Source organism: Acanthochromis polyacanthus, chromosome 7, assembly GCF_021347895.1.
Source record: "Acanthochromis polyacanthus isolate Apoly-LR-REF ecotype Palm Island chromosome 7, KAUST_Apoly_ChrSc, whole genome shotgun sequence".
NCBI classification, from domain to species: domain Eukaryota; kingdom Metazoa; phylum Chordata; class Actinopteri; family Pomacentridae; genus Acanthochromis; species Acanthochromis polyacanthus.
In genome coordinates, this window is record NC_067119.1 from 18,112,931 (window position 1) to 18,131,639 (window position 18,709).

General features: G+C 40.2%; 1 protein-coding gene across 1 annotated transcript; it reads left to right on the plus strand.

Moving 5' to 3' along the window:
- Positions 1 to 993: 993 nt before the first annotated feature.
- On the plus strand, positions 994 to 17,536 carry slc1a3a (solute carrier family 1 member 3a). Its single transcript, XM_022199103.2, has 10 exons — positions 994 to 1,157; positions 1,606 to 1,921; positions 2,816 to 2,953; positions 10,307 to 10,511; positions 10,864 to 10,906; positions 12,646 to 12,914; positions 13,016 to 13,249; positions 13,635 to 13,829; positions 14,316 to 14,450; positions 15,465 to 17,536. Exons 2-10 carry the CDS (start codon positions 1,738 to 1,740, stop codon positions 15,670 to 15,672), a joined length of 1,611 nt encoding a protein of 536 aa, XP_022054795.1. The 5' UTR covers positions 994 to 1,157; positions 1,606 to 1,737; the 3' UTR covers positions 15,673 to 17,536.
- Positions 17,537 to 18,709: the final 1,173 nt, after the last annotated feature.

Below are 18,709 nucleotides of genomic sequence, written 5' to 3' on the forward strand. Positions count from 1 at the left end.
GTTCTCTAAAAACAAGTCTTCACCCTCAAACATGGCTGTTTCAAAGTGAGGACCGGCCAAAATGTCCTCACTTTGTAAAAATGTCCTCACTTTGATAGTTAAATGCAGAAAATGGTACTCACAATGTAGCAAGTACAAGAACACACACACACACACACACACACACACACACACACACACACACACACACACACACACACACACGCCAGACCTTGAATTCCTGATGGGGAGACAATAAATTTCATATCACAACTTTCTAACCGCTGTGGTAAAGTTTAAGTAGTAATTATATTTTCGTGGCACAGTGAGTAGCTGTCACCGCAGCACAGCAGTCGTTTGCCCAAAGAGAACAAAAACATGCACACAGAGACTGTTTACTTCATAACCAAAAGCTTGAGCACTAGTTGCACCACTGGCACTTGGTAAATATTTACCTTCTCTGTTTAGTTTAACAAACTAAAAACTGCAGTTTTTTTTGGAAGAAAAGACGGTCAAGTGGACTTTGTATGGCCGACTGTACTGAATTGTGGCAAAAAGCAACAAACAGATGAATGTGTCTGTTGGAGATGTGCCAACAACTAATGCATGAATGGGTAATCCACTTCCATATTTCTTTGATGGATGGGCCACTTTTTTATTTCTCTGTTGACTCATTCTCCACAGGAATCTCCAATCAGGCTGAACTTATCAAGCGTGAAAAACCATTTGAAAGGAAGGCTGAGAGGGACAGAAGAAAACAAGAAGGTCCTTTCTCTTATTCCTGCTTGGAAAGCTCATTATTCCTCAAGCTCCCCTCTGTCTGAAAAGCACCCCCTCCTCTACCTTACTTCACTTTTTTTTTTTTGTCCCCGCCTCACCTCCCCACAAGCCCACACTGTGTGAGCGACAAACACTAGTTTTTCTTCTACTATAGCACCGCCTCCATTCTCTCACTGGCTCTTTCATTCCCTCATCACCGCCGCTGCTCCCTCCTTCTCTTTCTCCTCCCCTCTCCTCTTTCTCCACTCTTTCTCTTCATTGCTGGTTGCTCACACCAGCCAGCTCAAACCCAAAGAGCTCTTCTGTCCCAGTCACACAGATCGAGCTTTAAAGCCACAACTTTCCCCCCTGAAAAACTGAGACATTGCTCCACAGGAAGTCATTCCTCAAGTTTAAAGGTACAGAAACAACTTCTATCTTAGCATTTTACCATTTAAAAATGCATGTGACCAGCAGCTGTGATTGTGTGTGTGTTTGCATGTGTGTGAGAGACGCGACTGGGGAATCAGAATTGAAGCGAAAGTGTACACGTAAGAGGAAGTCTGCCCTTCGTTCCAGCTGCGAGTGCAAACCATGTGTTTGTTACCTGAAGTATTTCTTGACAGATGTTGAAGCATTTTTTTGGTGGGACGGTGTTGCATCATTATTGCTGTTACTGTAAGAGACAGAATCTGCCAGAGAGAGCAGTTTTATCCATTTTGTGTGTGCTGTGTGGGATTTAACTCAAAAGACGGCAAAATCACAACATCCAATACGTCACTGAACTAAAACTTTGTAATCTACCTTTTATAGAACCTCTCAAAATCTAACTTCAACTTCTGCAATGTGTCCTTCCCTCTCTCCTAGGCAACTTATCTTTGAACCAAAGGAGAGGTGTGACGAAGAGGAGCAACAGGATACAAGTGAATCAACGACATCTTCACGGTGTTGTCACTACAGTGGAGTTCAAGTTCCTGTGTGTTAAAACTGATCTGAGCTATGACTCAAAGCAATGGGGAGAACCCACCGCGGGCTCGGAGTGGTCTCCACCAGATCCGGGCCGGGATCCAGTCCCGATCGCTGCTGGCCAAGAAGAGAGTGGAGAACATCACGAAGGACGATGTTAAGGGATTCTTCATTAGAAATGCCTTTGTGATCCTCACTGTTGCTGCTGTTATTATTGGTGAGTAGGAGTTTTTTGGGTTTTTTTAAACCCAATTCTCAGGTGCTATTTAGACACTGAACTCCGACTTAGCTAATTTTGTACCTGACATTACTGGAGGACATCCTCTCCTCTCTTCTTGTAAAGAAGAAGGAAATGCATTTGTTGCATCACCCCAAACACCAATCAATCTGGTGTCTGTAGGAGGACAGAAGAAGGAAAAGAGTAGAAACAAAATCACCGGATGAGAGAATAGACGGAACTCAGATGACCTCAGCTGTCTGGCTGCTATCTGACCCCATGGTCGACCTTTGACCTGTTGCCATTAACCTCTGAGTCTTACCCAGCAGGAAGTGAGCCAGGCCCACCCACCGTCTGCACATCTGTAGCCCTGCTAGAATTACACCGTGTCATGACAAACACAGTTGATTGATTGTTAAATTCAGGATATTCTTCACTTCGGGCTGCTGGGTTCACCACCTGGGCCTGTCAGTGAATTAGTGCTGGACTGAACAAACAGCTGACTCCGAATATAGACTTTACTAGTGCTGTCGAAAAGAACTCTCACACAGTTTACTAAGGAAATAAAATTTAAAGATCAACTAAAGCAGGAGTGACAGTCGCAGGTACTCTGGAAAATCTAAATTTATTCCCCAAAACCCTCTTAATAAGTCAGCTTTAGTTAATGTTTACCATCATGCCTTCACCTTGAACAGCAAAGCACCCCCTCTCCTGTGGCTTTGTGCCATATTAAACTAATTAGTGGTACTATAGTACAGACACTCACTCATGATCACGCATCAATTTGCAGTAATCTTATTATGTCTAACTGCAGGTGTCAAATCCGGGACTTTTGTAAGGTTTTGTCACATTGACATGAAAAGTTTCCTTCTTTGCTTCCAAATTTGACTACAGGTATAATCCTGGGATTTGCCTTACGGCCATATAAAATGTCGTACCGTGAAGTGAAGTTCTTCTCCTTCCCTGGAGAGCTGCTGATGAGAATGTTGCAGATGCTGGTGCTGCCCCTGCTGGTTTCCAGTCTCATCACAGGTATGAACACGGATGTTTAGTGCAATCAGGACACCAAAAGCTACAGATGCGTCTCTGAACCAAAAGCAACAGAGTTATAATTTACTAAATGAGTTACTTTGTCTCTTACTGTATTCCTTGAAATTGGCACAGTTTTGATGTAATGGTATTCACGCTTCAGTTTCACTGCCAGTGCCATTATTTTTAGTCACTCACCAACAAACTTCTTGTGTCTCATACTTCATTATCTAATACATTCGATTGCATCAATAACTTCACTACAATATTGACAAATAAATGTGATAATGTGCAACACCCGGTTCTTTTACGCAGCACTCCCACATGTGTGTGTAACATTATTACAGTCTGCAAAGTGTTGTCATTGACTATTTTTGTTCTGAATTTAGTCACAACACAGTACTTTACTGTATCTTCTGATTTCACAAACATCTTCAACACAGTATTTTTTGAGACACACATCTGCATGAATGCCTGCTCAGCATGGCTCTACAGCTTTATTTTACATTTGAAATGGTATCTACTGCACAAATAACCCCCTTTAAAGCAAAAATACATCTATCTACTACCGCGTCCCCTAAAACAGTATCTCAGTGGAAGGGCATCACAGCACGGAAAAAGCAGCACTCTGACTCTATTTATATGAGAGTTTAGATACATGCCGAGCAAGTGGCCTGTGCTCTCTTTGTGAAATGGTGATAGTGTTGTTTCTTTTGGCACCGCTGATCATCACGTACTTCATGAGTGGCAGAGTGAGGCAGCTGCTGGTTCACACGTTGCCGTTTGTTTCTTTTAGGCCAGCGGTGGAGGGTTAGGATGATGATGGTCTTGATCTTGATCCAACATGGCCAAATCATCACTGTTTTACTGTGTATTAAGTGAAGCTTTTCAAAATTTGTGAAAGGGATTATTTTAGTTTCAGGACATCTTGTACTCTCAGCAGATCACATGAGTTTAGGCCAATGTTTCACAGCAACAAAAACATATGACATGGTGATGTTTTCTTCCAGGAGTCCTATGAGTTTGTTATTGATCATAGTCTCTATTTGTTATTAAAGCATAGGTCCAACTTGTGAGAAACACTAGTCAGCAGCACCGACTGACAAATGTAGGTGGGAGGACCAAATGTCCTGCGGTGACTGACGGGAAAAGAAGCCAGTCTCCTGGAGGGATGACAGAAACCCGCTGTCCGATAATAACCTGCTTTGTGTTGCAGCCGGGCGTAACATCAGCATCCTCTGACATCATGTCACATGACCACAGCTACAGCATGTGGAAACCAACAAAGAGCGCTGTTCTGCAGCCAAGTCATCTGTGGATGTGTACTTTAATGCAAGTTATCAGATGTCAATTCTTGCATCAACACAAATAGCACGCTATTATTTTTTTTAACTTTTCTATTTTGTTTAGCAGTCTTCTAATTACAAACTTGGAACCCTTTATCAGGGTGAAAATTGCACTTTAATGTTTTTGTTTGTTTCTTTGTGTTGCTTTTTGTGCTATTATTGAATAGCAATTTGGTTGTGCAGCTTCATTTAGAAAGTCTACATTGTGCTAGCACAGAGCAGTAACACACTTTACATTCATGTCATTTTTGTAGACATTACTGATATGAACAGAAAGCATCTGTATCAGCAAAGGCAGCGTGTCACAGTCGAAAATTTCCACAATAATTGCATATAGAAAGCAATTTCTACCAAATCATTCTCTTCTTCTTCTCTTAATGTCTATAAATTCTAAAAAGCAGATAAAAGAATCCGTCTGATTACCGTCATCTCCCAGCAAGCCCCACCAAACTCAAACTTTAAATGGCACAAAAGTTTATTTCAAATAATTTTACACTTAATAGTAAATTGTGATGCAGAGCCATAATCTGAATTTAAGTCACAATTTTAGAATTCAATCTTTTGAAAGCTCTAAAGCTAGTGTGTCACCAACTGCCAGCTGCAACCCGTCTAGCACAGTGTGTCAGTGATTCCAAAGATCATACCCATCACTCACCATTCATTGAAAAAACTGAGTTTTCTTCTTCATTTACAAATACAGGATATGTTGTATATGCCAGTGTATTTATCTACACAGCTTTGCCACTGTTAATAATGCTGATGCTACCTTGTTCAATGAATAGATGATACTAAAGTAAATCCTAAAGTTAGAGCAAAAGAGCCAGTTTGCTGTGAAATTATCTAGTTGCACAGTGCAAGATTTTAAATGCACTGAATGCAACTTGACTCTTTGAGCTATTGTATAATTATTGCCTTATTGCAACATTAAAATACAAAAGAAATCAGAGCAGCATATACCTGCCTGCACATGCTGGCATTATGTGATTCACCATTTTAAAGGATTTTGAACTTTCAAAACAAAACTGAAAAATTTGTCACTTAGTAGGTAGATTAATAAATTGTCTTTACTTACAGGAGGAAAAGGTTACATCGTTTTTTTGTTTTGTTTTGGCTGCTGTGTACATCTCAGTGCAGCAGAGCTTTTAATGTCTTCCACAGTTTTTTCAGATTTCTGCTGAAACCCTGTCCTCAATTACAAGTCACCATAGGTTGCTTTAGAGCAACGCTTTCTCTCACTCTTGAAAAGCATTTTCACAAACCTAAGCTGTTTATGGACTTGTGTTTCTGTCCTCATAACATGAACTGGATTCAGCAGCTTACACATCATAACCAATATCTCACAGCCTTAATGTATCTGCAGCAAACTCTATAGAGGAGTGGCTGTTTTGCATACACGACTTGCGGCATGACTTTGAGAATAACATATTTTGGAGAATAAGAGCATCACAGCTAAGCTCCTGTGACTTATATTCCACAAACACGTGGCCCCCATGCAAAACTGATGTCACGCTCCCAGGACTGAATAGTGCTTCTATGTGAAGTGAGCAGTTCTACGAAAGAGGACTTGCCTGTGAATTGATCTGGTCTAAAATTGCGGTTGTATTGAGAATCAGAAAGTTTGACGCCACATGGGGCCCTGAGAGGTAGTTTGAGCAGAGCACAGAGAGGCCCTGAGAGGTGGTTTGAGTAGAGGGGCCCTGGAAGGTATGAAATGAAGGAACTCAAGACGAGTGGACAGGCAGTAAAAACCAAGGATCAAGGATTATGAGAAAAGGGCTTATTTATTTCAGTAACAGAATGAGAAAAGGAGAGTGCAGATAACTGTGGAGTTCATCATCTTCTTCATAAGAAAACGTCTTTTTGTTTGTCTCTCTTTATCTCTTAGTCTCTCTTTCTCATGTTCTCGCTCACACAAACATACTTCACTGGAGGCGCTCCATATGTACGGTCAATATAGTTAAATCCATATTGTCTTCAGGCGATTCAGTGTGAGAGCTGAGGCCACAACAGAGTCTTTATAGAGTCAAGAAGGGCCTGGATGGAGGCAAGGGAAGGGGGAAAAATACAATGAAATATTTTTGCAGTTCCTCTCCTAAAAAATCCCTCAACCCAATAAACTTCCACTATTCTTCTTTTCTTTACAAACTTTTATGACATTTTCTTTTGGATTTGAAGAACATTTTAAAGTTAATCACTCCACTAACAGCATTAAACAGAGGCTTGATCTTGCTGCTTTTGTTCTTTTTATGTACCACATATAATGAGTCAACAAAACCTTCATCTGCATTTGATTTGTAGCAAAGCTGAACCACAGTTTGGCAAAAACATAGTGATGTAGTTGCAATGACTTTTGCTTTCAAGATTTGTATCATTTGAATCCTTGTCTATGCTAAAAAAAAAAGGTATCTGTTGTGTCAATAAACATCACTAAAAATTAATATCACAACCTACTAGAGCTCAAGATGAGATAATCTAAAAGTTTGTTTGGTCACTTACTTTGTCTCCATCATTAAGAGACAGTCGATATAGAGTCATATAAGAAGCAAAATATTTGAGACTCTCAGACCAAAAAAAAAAAAATTAGCACAATTACACAGAGGACTGTTTTGTCATCTGTATCAAGCTCCAAAGTTTTAAATCTCACAGACCACATGCAGATTTTAGGCCTTCAGGTAAAGTCTTAGTAGAACTGTGGAATTCATTTTTGCCCAGAGCCCGCTGATGATTGTGGAGAGACCTCTTGCAGTTGCTATGTCCTGTGTTTCAACTCTCCCCTGAAGTAGGCCTACTTTTGTGTTTGATGAACATTCCCCAAATGACAAAGAAAGTCATTCTCCTTGCTTTCCTTCAATCTCGCTTCTCTCGTTCTTTTGAAACGATGGAATTGGTGAGGCTGCGTCCGCTGTTTCCCGGACAACAGGCTGGAGATCATTGTGTGCGTGTAGGGCTGACTAAGTCAACAAGTTTTCCCAGGGCTGTCAGAAAAAGGAATAGGAGGAAAGAGGCAAAAGAAGAGAGGGGAGGCGGGGTGGCTGGGAGGGAAAGGGTGGCAATGAAAGAGGATTGCAGCAATAAGATCAGCGTGCAAGAAAAAAGAGAGGAGGGAGGCAAGATGTTGGGGGGTGAGAGAGGAGGAAGAGCAAGGGAGGGGTGCTAGGGGGCACCCTGAAACAAGAAGTGGCGAGAGCTAGAGAGAGAAGGTGAAGAATTTGGAAGAAGAGAATGAGGGAGGGAAGGATGAGGAGGGGAGGAAGAGGATCAGAAAGGGCTGGATAAAAGCCTAATTCCTGGGCATGTTGAGATGAGCAGAGAGGGCCAAAGCAGGGGCAGCAGGTACACACCAAACAGACACACATACACATACTGCATTCCCTCACCCCTGACCCTTCTTACCTTCACCATCACAACTACAAGCCAAACTCCAACCTTGACCCAAATCTAACTTCCACTCTAGAACCCCGTCTCAACCCTCAAATCTCCCATTAAAGTTGTGAGAAAACGATGAGAGACCAAAACACCCTCCCTCCCAAGGTGTAAAACTCAAACTGGGCCTCGCAAAACAAAACAAAAAAAAGCAGGCATAGCCACCCACACACTTTAGTGTACACAGTATCATAGTACCACATGTCAAAGGAACACATACATCTCCCTATCACACAAAGCCCACTTTGCCCTGCACAGATCTGAATGAAGATAAAAGCCATAAAAGCCATAATAGGACCTGACACCCTGAAAATACAGCACCACTGTCGTGCCTATTGAGGAAGGTTGTCTGTTTCTAAATCCGGTCCTCTGAACGGCCGTATTTCTTTTTGCCACCATTCTCCGTGCAAAGTCTGTTCAATGCTATTTGAACTGTGGAAGAGAATTTAATCTGCAGACTCCGTGACTCCCTCGCTCTTCCTTCTTGCAGGCATGAAACTTTGGTTTGTCTCCAGCCCCACTTCTTGACTAAGAGCAAGATTTGTCAAAATTGTTTTAGTTTAACCCAAATGTAATTTGTGGCATCAGAGCCACAAAATGTAACTCACCACATTTTAGGTTTTGTACAATTTGAAAGTATCCAAACTTTCCTGCAGGAATGTGAAATTTGCCCCATGTAGCAGGAAATTAAGTGATTTTTGTAACAGGATCTTCTGCTTTTTGGGCTGAATCCTGCTGCAACTTTCTTCTTTCTATACTTTGCCCTTGGAATAACGGAGATGCCCCATACATACATACAGTATTCGCTCCATTGTTTTCTTTGTGACTCAAATATTGAGCTGAGGCCAGACTGTTAATCTGTAACTGAAATCTCTGCAGACTGTATTCACAACAAGCTAAGGTCACACTCATGGACATGAAGGACTTTTCAATTACAGTGATGAATGATGCCAGCTTGACACAGCACAAAATGCACAGTTTCAAAACCAAGTTGGTGGCACTTAACCCCCGCCGCTGTAATTTGCAGTTTATCATCTGTATGTGAATGTACAATATGCAATTAGATTTTGTATATTAGATCTTCCCTTGGGTGTTATACAGTAGGTGTAGTTTTCCCCCAGCAAAGGTCAGAGTCAGATTGTGTTTCTAGCCGCTCATTGTTGTCACAGATACTTATTCAGATAATCCAGATTGGGTGTATTCCACATATAATTACCACACCTTTTCCCAAGCTAGCTGTTTGCTCAGAGGGACAGAAATGAGTGACACATCTGTGCAAACTCTGAGGTCAGGTCATGGTGCGGGATGACCAAAGAAGATAGGGAGGTTTTTTTTCTTATGTAGAAACAACAACAAAGATAACAAAGATGGGATCACACTGCTTTTATTCTTTAAAATATTCATTCTGAGATTATTGCATTCTTTTTTAATCATATTATCAGTTGTATGATGCTAATATATACATATATGCAACATTTAATTTTTTTGCTCTTTTGTTTAATTAACATTTTTGAGTACATGTAAATGAAAGCCAATTCTGTGTGACCATAAAGGAAGTAATCAATACGTAAACATGAATCAGTTGGTAAGTAGTGAAAGAATGAATGAACTCATACATTCATAAAATGTTCACTGACTTGAAGTGTGACTAATTTAGATAATATCCTGCTTAAAACACTACACACTCACCACACTGTTGCTAGACTTCCAGAGTAGTGACAACTGGGGATTTGACGCCATTTTGTTTCCATTCACTCAATATGGGACGCACAGCGCGAGGTGCACATTCACGAAAACTAGCTATTTCTGGATTGCTTACTGATTTCAAGACATGTTTTGGACAAAATATTTTACTGGCTTGTTTTGTCTGGATGTCCAAGGTTGGATTATGGTCGTTTTTTGTGGAATATTTTCATCTGTGACTAGTTTTGAGCCTTCAAAAGTGAGTTGTGCTGTTTAGGTTATTTGCTGTTTGTTTGTTGGACAAATGTGTTTATATTACCCGCTGTGGTAATCACATCTGAAAGTTTATACCGGCGGATTCATGAGAATCTGAGCTTTCCATGGGTGTATAATGTTTCTATCATCGAGTTTGCAGCTTCGGTAAATTTAGCAAAATACGTTTGCACTCTCCGGACTTTATTTTCCCACAGTTTCCTTCTTTCACTATTACTGGGAAATTTAAACATGTGGAATCCCTTCTCCGATCGATTTGTGCACCCAAAGGCACAACAGCCCGTTATTTTTCAGGTATTTAGGAAGCGATAAAGGACCTAGAATTACTCTCTGCGGTGTAAACAACGTTAACAGGAAAACCCAGCGTTCATGAATAGGAAACAAAATGGCGCCCATAGATCATGTGACCAAATTTTTTTGGACCCGTCATGATGTCGCTACTCTGGTTAACTGTTGCTGCACTGCTGCTCCCTCTGCAGGAATTCTTAAAGCATGAAAGTCTGTCCATGATTTTGTTATTAGGAGTAACGTTGCAGGTGACTGTTGATAAATATTTATTTGATAAGCTGTAGCAGGGCTGGGTAAATGTATAGTATACAGTTGCATTATTTTTGTGATTTGTTCTTTGCAGGTATGGCTTCTCTGGACAGCCGTGCCTCTGGTAAAATGGGCATGAGGGCCGTGGTTTATTACACCACCACGACCGTCATTGCTGTTTTCATTGGTATTGTCATGGTGCTCATTATTCACCCTGGAAAAGGATCAAAGGATGAGTTCACCAAGCCGCAGCAGATTGAGCAGGTCAGCGCTGCTGATGCCTTTCTGGATCTTATCAGGTACCCACACGCATCTGTGCAACCTGACCATATCAACATTCACATGAGCACCCTAGTACACTGATTCTGTCAACAAAAATGAAAAATCAGAATCTTTTACTAATTTTACTTTTTGATAGTGATCACTCGGATCGAGGCGTTCGACCTGGGAGGAGGATTTTAAAGTTCTGTGATCTTTGAGGTGTAAATGGTTCCAAAAAAGCTGCAAAATGCAAATCGATATCAGCAAATGATGCTAATATTTTATACAGTGCATGTAGTTTTCTTGGTTTTTAGTGATGTGCTTTTGCAAGTTGTAAGTAATTCATTAAATCAAATTTTAAAATGGTCCCTATTTTGTTGTGTTTTCCAGAAACATGTTTCCTCCTAACCTTGTGGAAGCTTGCACCAAACAGGTAACACTCCAAACACATGCTCTCTTTTGTTTCTTGTCCTGCAGTTACATAATAGGCTCTATTTATTAATTGTCTCAGCATATCATCATCGGTATCTGAGTGTTCAGTTAACATTGTTTAAAACCACTCCACTGAAAAGTTTCTGCTTCATGTGCTTTTTTCTTTCATGTAGTCATAAAGCCAATGTCTTTTCCTTTCAACAATAGAGATCTCAGAAGTTCAACAACTATATAAAACTTTTGTCTCCTTAAAAAACATGCAATATGTTGTTTAGATCATTGATCTCAATCTCTACTAATACTATCATGTACAATACAAAAGGGGATTTTACTGACAGGGATGGTGCTTTTTCATGGGTACCAAATGATGAAATCATTCTTAGCTGTTCATATTTACACCTCACTCAGCCATGCTGGTAACCAAGTCCCTTACCTCAGTGCCACTTTCACTTCCTCATTTCAACACACTTTAGGCCGATGGAGTTACTCTGGTGACATTGTGAGATTAAAGCTGCTGTCCGGAGTTTGAATCGCAGCGTCTCCCAAAACACTGTTGGTCCCACCCTCCTTCCCTCTGATTTCGCCCCTTTATTTGTGCACACGCGCAGTACATGAGAGAAGTGCCCAGAGTGCTGCAGCATCTCGCCTGTTTTGCTGTTTTCCCCTCTTCTGCATTTAGTACATTTAGTAAATAATAAAGGAATTACGTTAGAATGCTGTATTGAGTCTAACTTGTCCTAATACCAAAATAACATGAATCTGCTAGGACGAACGAGTAAAGTTTCAATATGTGATTACACTCGTGTATCCCTCTCGATGACGTTGTTTATCAAACTTAGTGCATTTACGCGTGTATATGTGTTACATTTTTTATTTATTTCTATCTAGAGTTCAGAATTGCATGACTCCTCTGACGAAGAGTATGTCCCAGACACCCCAACATCTTCCTCCAGAGGTCGGGCATCTAAACGAAGCCGTCAGGCGGGCTATGGAGGCCGTGGTCGGGGAGTGAGGCGAGCACCCCGACCACGGCATCTAAACGAAGCCGTCAGCCGGGCTATGGAGGCTGTGGTCGGGGAGCGACGCGAGCACCCCGAGCCAAAAAACGTCCTGCAGTCTCTTGGCCTGACAAGCCGTGGGATTGGTAACTTTTCTGGAAGTTGCTGAGCCCTGATGCTCTCTCCTCCACAAGCAAAACAAATGTGTGCGCGGTTGCGTAGTGCGTAGCTCGCCCACCTCTGCATGGGCTTGCTTGCTGTGCGCGTAACCGTTGATTGACAGCATGACAAAGCTGAAGCTCGAACTTGATTGGTCGGCAGCAACCGGCGCTTTTTGGAATGACATGGGGGTCTATGAGAGGAAGGCGGAGCTCAGGAATAAATTTTCATATCGCGTTATACTAACTTTATATTATAGTATCGAACTAGACTAACACATTTAAGCTTTGTTAAAAAATGATACATAAATTGAAAACAAACGGAAACTCCGGACAGCAGCTTTAAGTGTGCCAGATGGTAATATTGCAACTTGAAAGCAAAAACAACTTAATTCGTAAATGTTTTTTTAATGAGCTTTTTTCTTAAAATACAAATCTGTTTCACAATAATGCTGTAATTTAACATTTTAGTCTAATATTCAATGACTCTGAATCAGAATTATTGTTCTTGAATAAAAATTATTAAATATTAATGTACCAGGACTTAATCACCATTTAATACATTTGTCTTTTTTAAAATCCAGTTCAAGACACAGTATGCCAAAAGAGTAGTCCATGTGACAATGACTGTGAACGACACAATATTCGCACTCAATGGCAGCCAGACAATAGCCCGAGAGGAGATGATCCCAGTGCCAGGAGCAGTTAATGGAATCAATGCTCTCGGCCTAGTGGTGTTCTCCATATGCTTCGGTCTGATCATCGGGAGCATGAGGGAACAGGGGCAACCCCTAAGGGACTTCTTTGACTCCCTCAATGAAGCCGTCATGAGGCTGGTTGCCATAATAATGTGGTAAGTACCAGGAGGGTCGTTTTATTGGATGGACGAATACATAGAGCTAACAAAGAATGGAATGTTTTAATTATAAATTCACAATACCTATCAATCCCCAGGTATGCCCCTGTTGGTATCTTGTTCCTGATTTCTGGCAAAATTGTGGAGATGGACGACATTACATCCATGGGCGGCCAGCTGGGCATGTATACAGTGACAGTCATTAGTGGTCTGCTCATCCACGCCATTTTTGTCCTGCCAACACTCTACTTCATCATCACCAGAAAGAACCCCTATGTCTTTATAGCTGGACTGTTGCAGGCTCTCATCACTGCCCTCGGAACATCCTCTAGGTATGTGGTTACGTTGAGTGCTAAAAAAAGATCTCACAGACTGACAGGACAGGTATAGGTGGAATTAATTCTTATTCTTTCTATATATACAATTCAGAAATCAGGTAAACATATTTGCATTGAGATAGGACTTTTACTTCAAAATTGACTAAATAATTGCAGTACCAATGTCCCTGCCCTTTCCAAATATATTGTAATTACGGTTCAGTAGTGTACTTTTCTGATCAAACTTTTATTATCACATCAATCAACATGTTGCATATATACAATTGTTGCATACTCAGAACAATCTTGGCTTGCAGTCTAAGGTTTTAGGCACTTGAACGCTGTTCCAATTATTGCTGAGCCTAATCTCTCTATTTCTTTCTTTCTTTGCTACACTCAGTTCTGCCACATTGCCCATAACGTTTAAATGCCTGGAAGAAAACAACAAGGTGGACAAACGAGTGACCCGCTTTGTTCTTCCAGTTGGTGCCACCATAAACATGGATGGCACCGCTCTATATGAAGCCCTGGCTGCCATCTTTATCGCACAGGTCAATGATTTTGACCTGAACTTTGGACAGATTCTTACCATCAGGTATGTGATATCAGGTACACTTGCATTTCAACTTTGAATATTGAGTGATCATGTCATTAGGTCAGTGATTTGTATCACTGTACATTTTTTTTGTGTAGCTAAAAGAAAACCCAAAGGGATTTGATTCAGTAAACATTAACTGCTCTGAGAGTTTAATCAGTTTTGGCTGGCTAGCGGAATACTTCTATTTGATTTGCCTTCCATTCTGGCAATAACCTCTACTTAACCCAAGTTAAGCCTTTCCAAGACTCAGAGCCACAGTTCCAACTATATGAATGACTTTCTGACCACTAGTCTGGCCCTTTGACAAGGGATAAATGGAGAATAATGCTGTAGCCCAGATAATAAATGACTCTCTTCAGTGCTATTACTACTGAATAATTGAGAGGTCAATACCAGGACATATCTGACAGTGCAATTAATAATTTTAGATAATTATTTCCATCTGCCTTTTCTTCTTCTTTTTTCTTCACTTTTTCCTATCAGTATCACAGCCACAGCAGCCAGCATTGGAGCAGCTGGAATCCCTCAGGCAGGACTGGTCACCATGGTGATAGTGTTAACGTCTGTAGGCCTGCCCACGGACGACATCACGCTGATCATTGCTGTTGATTGGTTCCTGTAAGTATTGACCATATGGGGCTTTAGAAAATGTTAAAATCAATACAAAACACCAGCAAGTCAAGTGTTTTCTCCAAATTGGACCACTTAACTTTGGAGTTGCAACATTCTGTAAATAGCTTGGTTTTAGGGAGGAATAGAGATTGTTTTATGTGGGGATAATGTAAGGTGGTATGAATTCCATGAATTTTGACCTGGCTGAATTTTTTGTTCTGCTGTAGACTGTTGAGTGGATTACTAGACAGCTCATAGAGACACTCCCTTCACATTCCATGTCCCTCAATCCATCTGGTTTTTATTCGGTTAACAGCCAACCCCAGTGCAAAGCCCTGCTTCCTTCTATCTACTGACTGTGTTTCATGTGGTCTTAAGATTTCCTGGAGCAATTAACCTCCAGTTTTATGTTGATGTCCATACATTTATAAACACTCCACATAGATTTAATTTACTTGTTTTTGTTTTTTAAGGGATCAATCTTGCTTAGTCTTGTGTTCTTGTGCTGTTTTATCCTGTCTTCTTGCATCTTGTCCTGTCTTGTTCTGTCTTTTCCTGTCTTGTTGTGTCTTGTCCAGCCTTTTTTGGGTCATGTTCTGTCTTATCCTGTCTTGTTGTGTGATGTCCTATCTTGTGTTTTGTCCTGACTTACCCTGTCTTGTGTTTTGTCCTGTCTTATCCTGTCTTGTTATGTGATGTCCTTTGTCATCCTCTCTTGTCTGCTTTGTCCTGTCTTGTCCAGTCTTGTTGTGTCCTCCTATGTCTTGTATTGTCTTGTCATCTATTGTTGTCTCTTGTTATCTATTATTGTGTCTTGTCCTGGCTTGTCCAGTCTTCTTGTCTGTTATCATGTTCTGTCTTGTCTAGTCTTGTTGTGTCTTGTCTCCTGTGTATTGTCATGTCTTGTCCTGTGTGTTCTCTCTTTTTGTGTACAGTCCTGTTTTGTTGTGTGATGTCCTGTCTTGTCCTCTCTTCCCAGTCCCTACCTCTGGTTCTCACATATTCTCTGTCTTTCTTTAGAGACCGATTGCGCACCGTGACCAATGTCCTAGGAGACTCCATTGGTGCGGGCATTGTGGAACACCTGTCTCGCCACGAGTTACAGAAGAAAGACCCCGAGGTGGGAAACTCAGTGGTGGAAGAGGCAGACAAGAAGCCATATCAGCTCATCTGCCAGGAGAATGAGTATGAGAATGAGAGGCCTGCTGACAGTGAGACCAAGATGTAGGGACAAGATTTGGGTTCAATGCTGCATACGTTCTTCAGAGAATCATTGCACTGCATTGAACCAAGCTCTCAAGTAATTTCCTTTGAATTTTCAAACCTCCTTCTGACAAGATTGGAGGATTTAAAATAAAACTGATCTACAGCTAGAAAATATTTCAGCCAAGTAAGTTGAAACCTCACACTATTGTGTGAGGTTTCCCACACACACTGCAGACTTGAAATAATTCATGGTTGCATTGCTTTTCGATGGGTTTGTGCTATAATGCTTCATGAGAGTACTATATGTGAATGCCATAGGGTGGCAGCTGTTTACGATTAAGAATGAAAGACAGAGCCCAGTGGTTCTTGGCCTGCATGCCATAAATCCAACTTTCCTCAGAACTGTGATAACTAATCTCACCCACTAGAGGCCAGTATTGCTGTGAGTCTTACCCCTACAGGGGAATACAGCCCAATACTTCCACAAACTTTTACTGGCTTTAAAGTTCATGGTTTTGTTTTCTTTCAGTGGTGTTTTGTATGAAACATGTAAGTAAAGAGGTAGTAAAAATCTATCTGGAGGGTTTGAAATCATGCACATAACTTGGGGAACCAACTTCTTCGGAGGGAAAAGGAGCTATGACAAACTTCTGTACAGACATCTGTGGCTTTACTTTTTATGATTTGCTGTACAAATTACATCTGAATGAATGACTTAAATGATTTACCTGAATTTACACATACTTTTATTGCTTAACTGTCCAAAGCAGAAATGCTATTGCTAGATATACAAATCTGTCATTCCACCTATACAAATTTGTGTTTTTCTTTGAACATATGTTCCTTGAAACAATTGTTACAATCATTGAGACTGAAACACCAAAATCACTTGGCCATGTTGTTACCTGTAAATTTGCTGACCTGAGAATTTGACCTGCCACCAAATTACAATTGTTCACTGTTACGGTTTAACCAAAAAAGAAAAAAGAAAAAAAAAGAAAAAAGAAGAAAGAAACACCAAAAAATACAAACCAAATCTCTGTACAGTTTAATCAAATCCCATCCAAACAAATCGATAACCTGTAGAAGACAGTGTGGTTTTAATAGGAAAATAGTAAAAAAAAAAATCTAATGGTGACTGTGGGTCAGTGATTTATATAGATATATACACGTCCTGTAGCATGAGCGTGGAGCTAAAAACTGTTTAGCTGAAACATTCACATGTCACTATGAAATATCTGTTGCATTAAATTAGTAAAATGGTAGGCTGGATGTATAATTTTTATATTATACAAAACTACATTTATATTTTGACTATTCTCAATTAAGCTTCTTATAGAAATTAAAATTGAATACTTATTTCTTTTGATCTATTATCCATGCATGTTGTAAAGTAATAGATTTCATTTCAATCCCCATTTTTTTTTATTTTGAACTAATTCAGTATATATAACACATATGACATTTGCATAGCAATTGCTTTGTATAGAAGATTTGTCTGAATATAGTGTATTTGTATAGAGAAATGTAGATAAATTTGTATATTAATTGTAGATTGAAATGAGAAAAGGTCATTTGAGGATTGCATAGATAAGGATGCTATGACCTAATGACCAAACTAACAATCCTTCTAGTTCCTCTTTACAAATGCAAAACTGGCTGATTTAAAGGAACAAATGTTCGCCGTTATCACTTAAGGAAATGGAATAGTTCCTTTGTTTACAGTTGCTGGTGTGTCTCTTTATATGACTCGCTCCGTGAATTGACACACCCACCCACACCCACACCCACACCCACACACGCACACACGCACACACACACACAAAATGAATAATAGTTGTAGGTTCTTCTTGCATGGATTTGTTTTGAATAAAAAAATAAAATCATTGCTTCTGTGTTTATTTCTTTATTATTAGACTGTGAAGAGATATGCATTCCTGAGTAGTGCACATACCTGTTTGAAAACACTAGGGATTTTCCTAGGAGCTCATCATATCTAAGGCAGCTCAGAGGGACATAATGTACAGACACCAAACAGCTTTGTGAGGGTAGGCGGAGGTAATGACTTGCTTTAACATAAGTGGTTGCTGTTACTGGACGAGTGAGTGTTGCTGCTCTTTTTCAAACAACCTGGACTATCTTGAATTGTTGCTGCTAACCAGAAACCTCTCATTTAGAATTCAGCTTCCTTCAGCCTAATGGCACAATAACAATCACCGCGCTGTTTTTCAGTGTCCATCATATTCAACAAATGCCACTTCTGACACCTTGAGGTCAAACTGTGATTTGACATTCTTCAGAAAGTTGTTCTTTGTACTTCTATTTAAAAAAATGTCGCAAATTAACAAAGTCAAGATTGTACTGAACAGATTAAGCACACAGTGAGGCATTTTATAAGCTGGCATGCTTACCTGCTATCTTCATAATGATTTAAATTTAAACTTCCGATGCAAAATGTTTGCAAAGCTTTTCACATGCATTTAGGCAGAGGTGAAAAGTAGCCAACAAAAGCCCCCCTCTCCCAAAAAAAACCCCATTTGTTCACATTTTTGAGATTTTGCAATACTTTTCATTTCTACTCTGCTATAATTCCCACTTAAAAACTATAATATTACAGTTTAACTGAAGCAAAGGGTCTGAGTACTTTTTCCATCACAAAACAGAAAATATTGCTACAGGAGTATGCTCTGTGTATATTTTTAAAAGACATTTCGATTATATTTTCTTTAAGTGTCTTATAGCCTAACACATGCAATATTTGTATTGAATGTGAGTGTAATTGTCTGTAGCCCTGTGATAGACTGGCAACCTGTCCAGGTTGTCCCCTGCCTTCGCCCTAAGTCAGCTGGGATAGACTCCAGTCCCCCACGGACCCTAATGAGGATGTTTGCATTGCTATAGCGCATCGAAAAAGAAACTGTAAGGGGCATAATAGTGATTTGTGGTAAATCAACTGAATGTTTCATCGCCAGAAAATCCAACAGTATTTTTTGCATACCTGTATAACCTTGTTTAGCTGATCCAGAATTAACCTTAAATGGTCTGTAAATGGGCGTAGT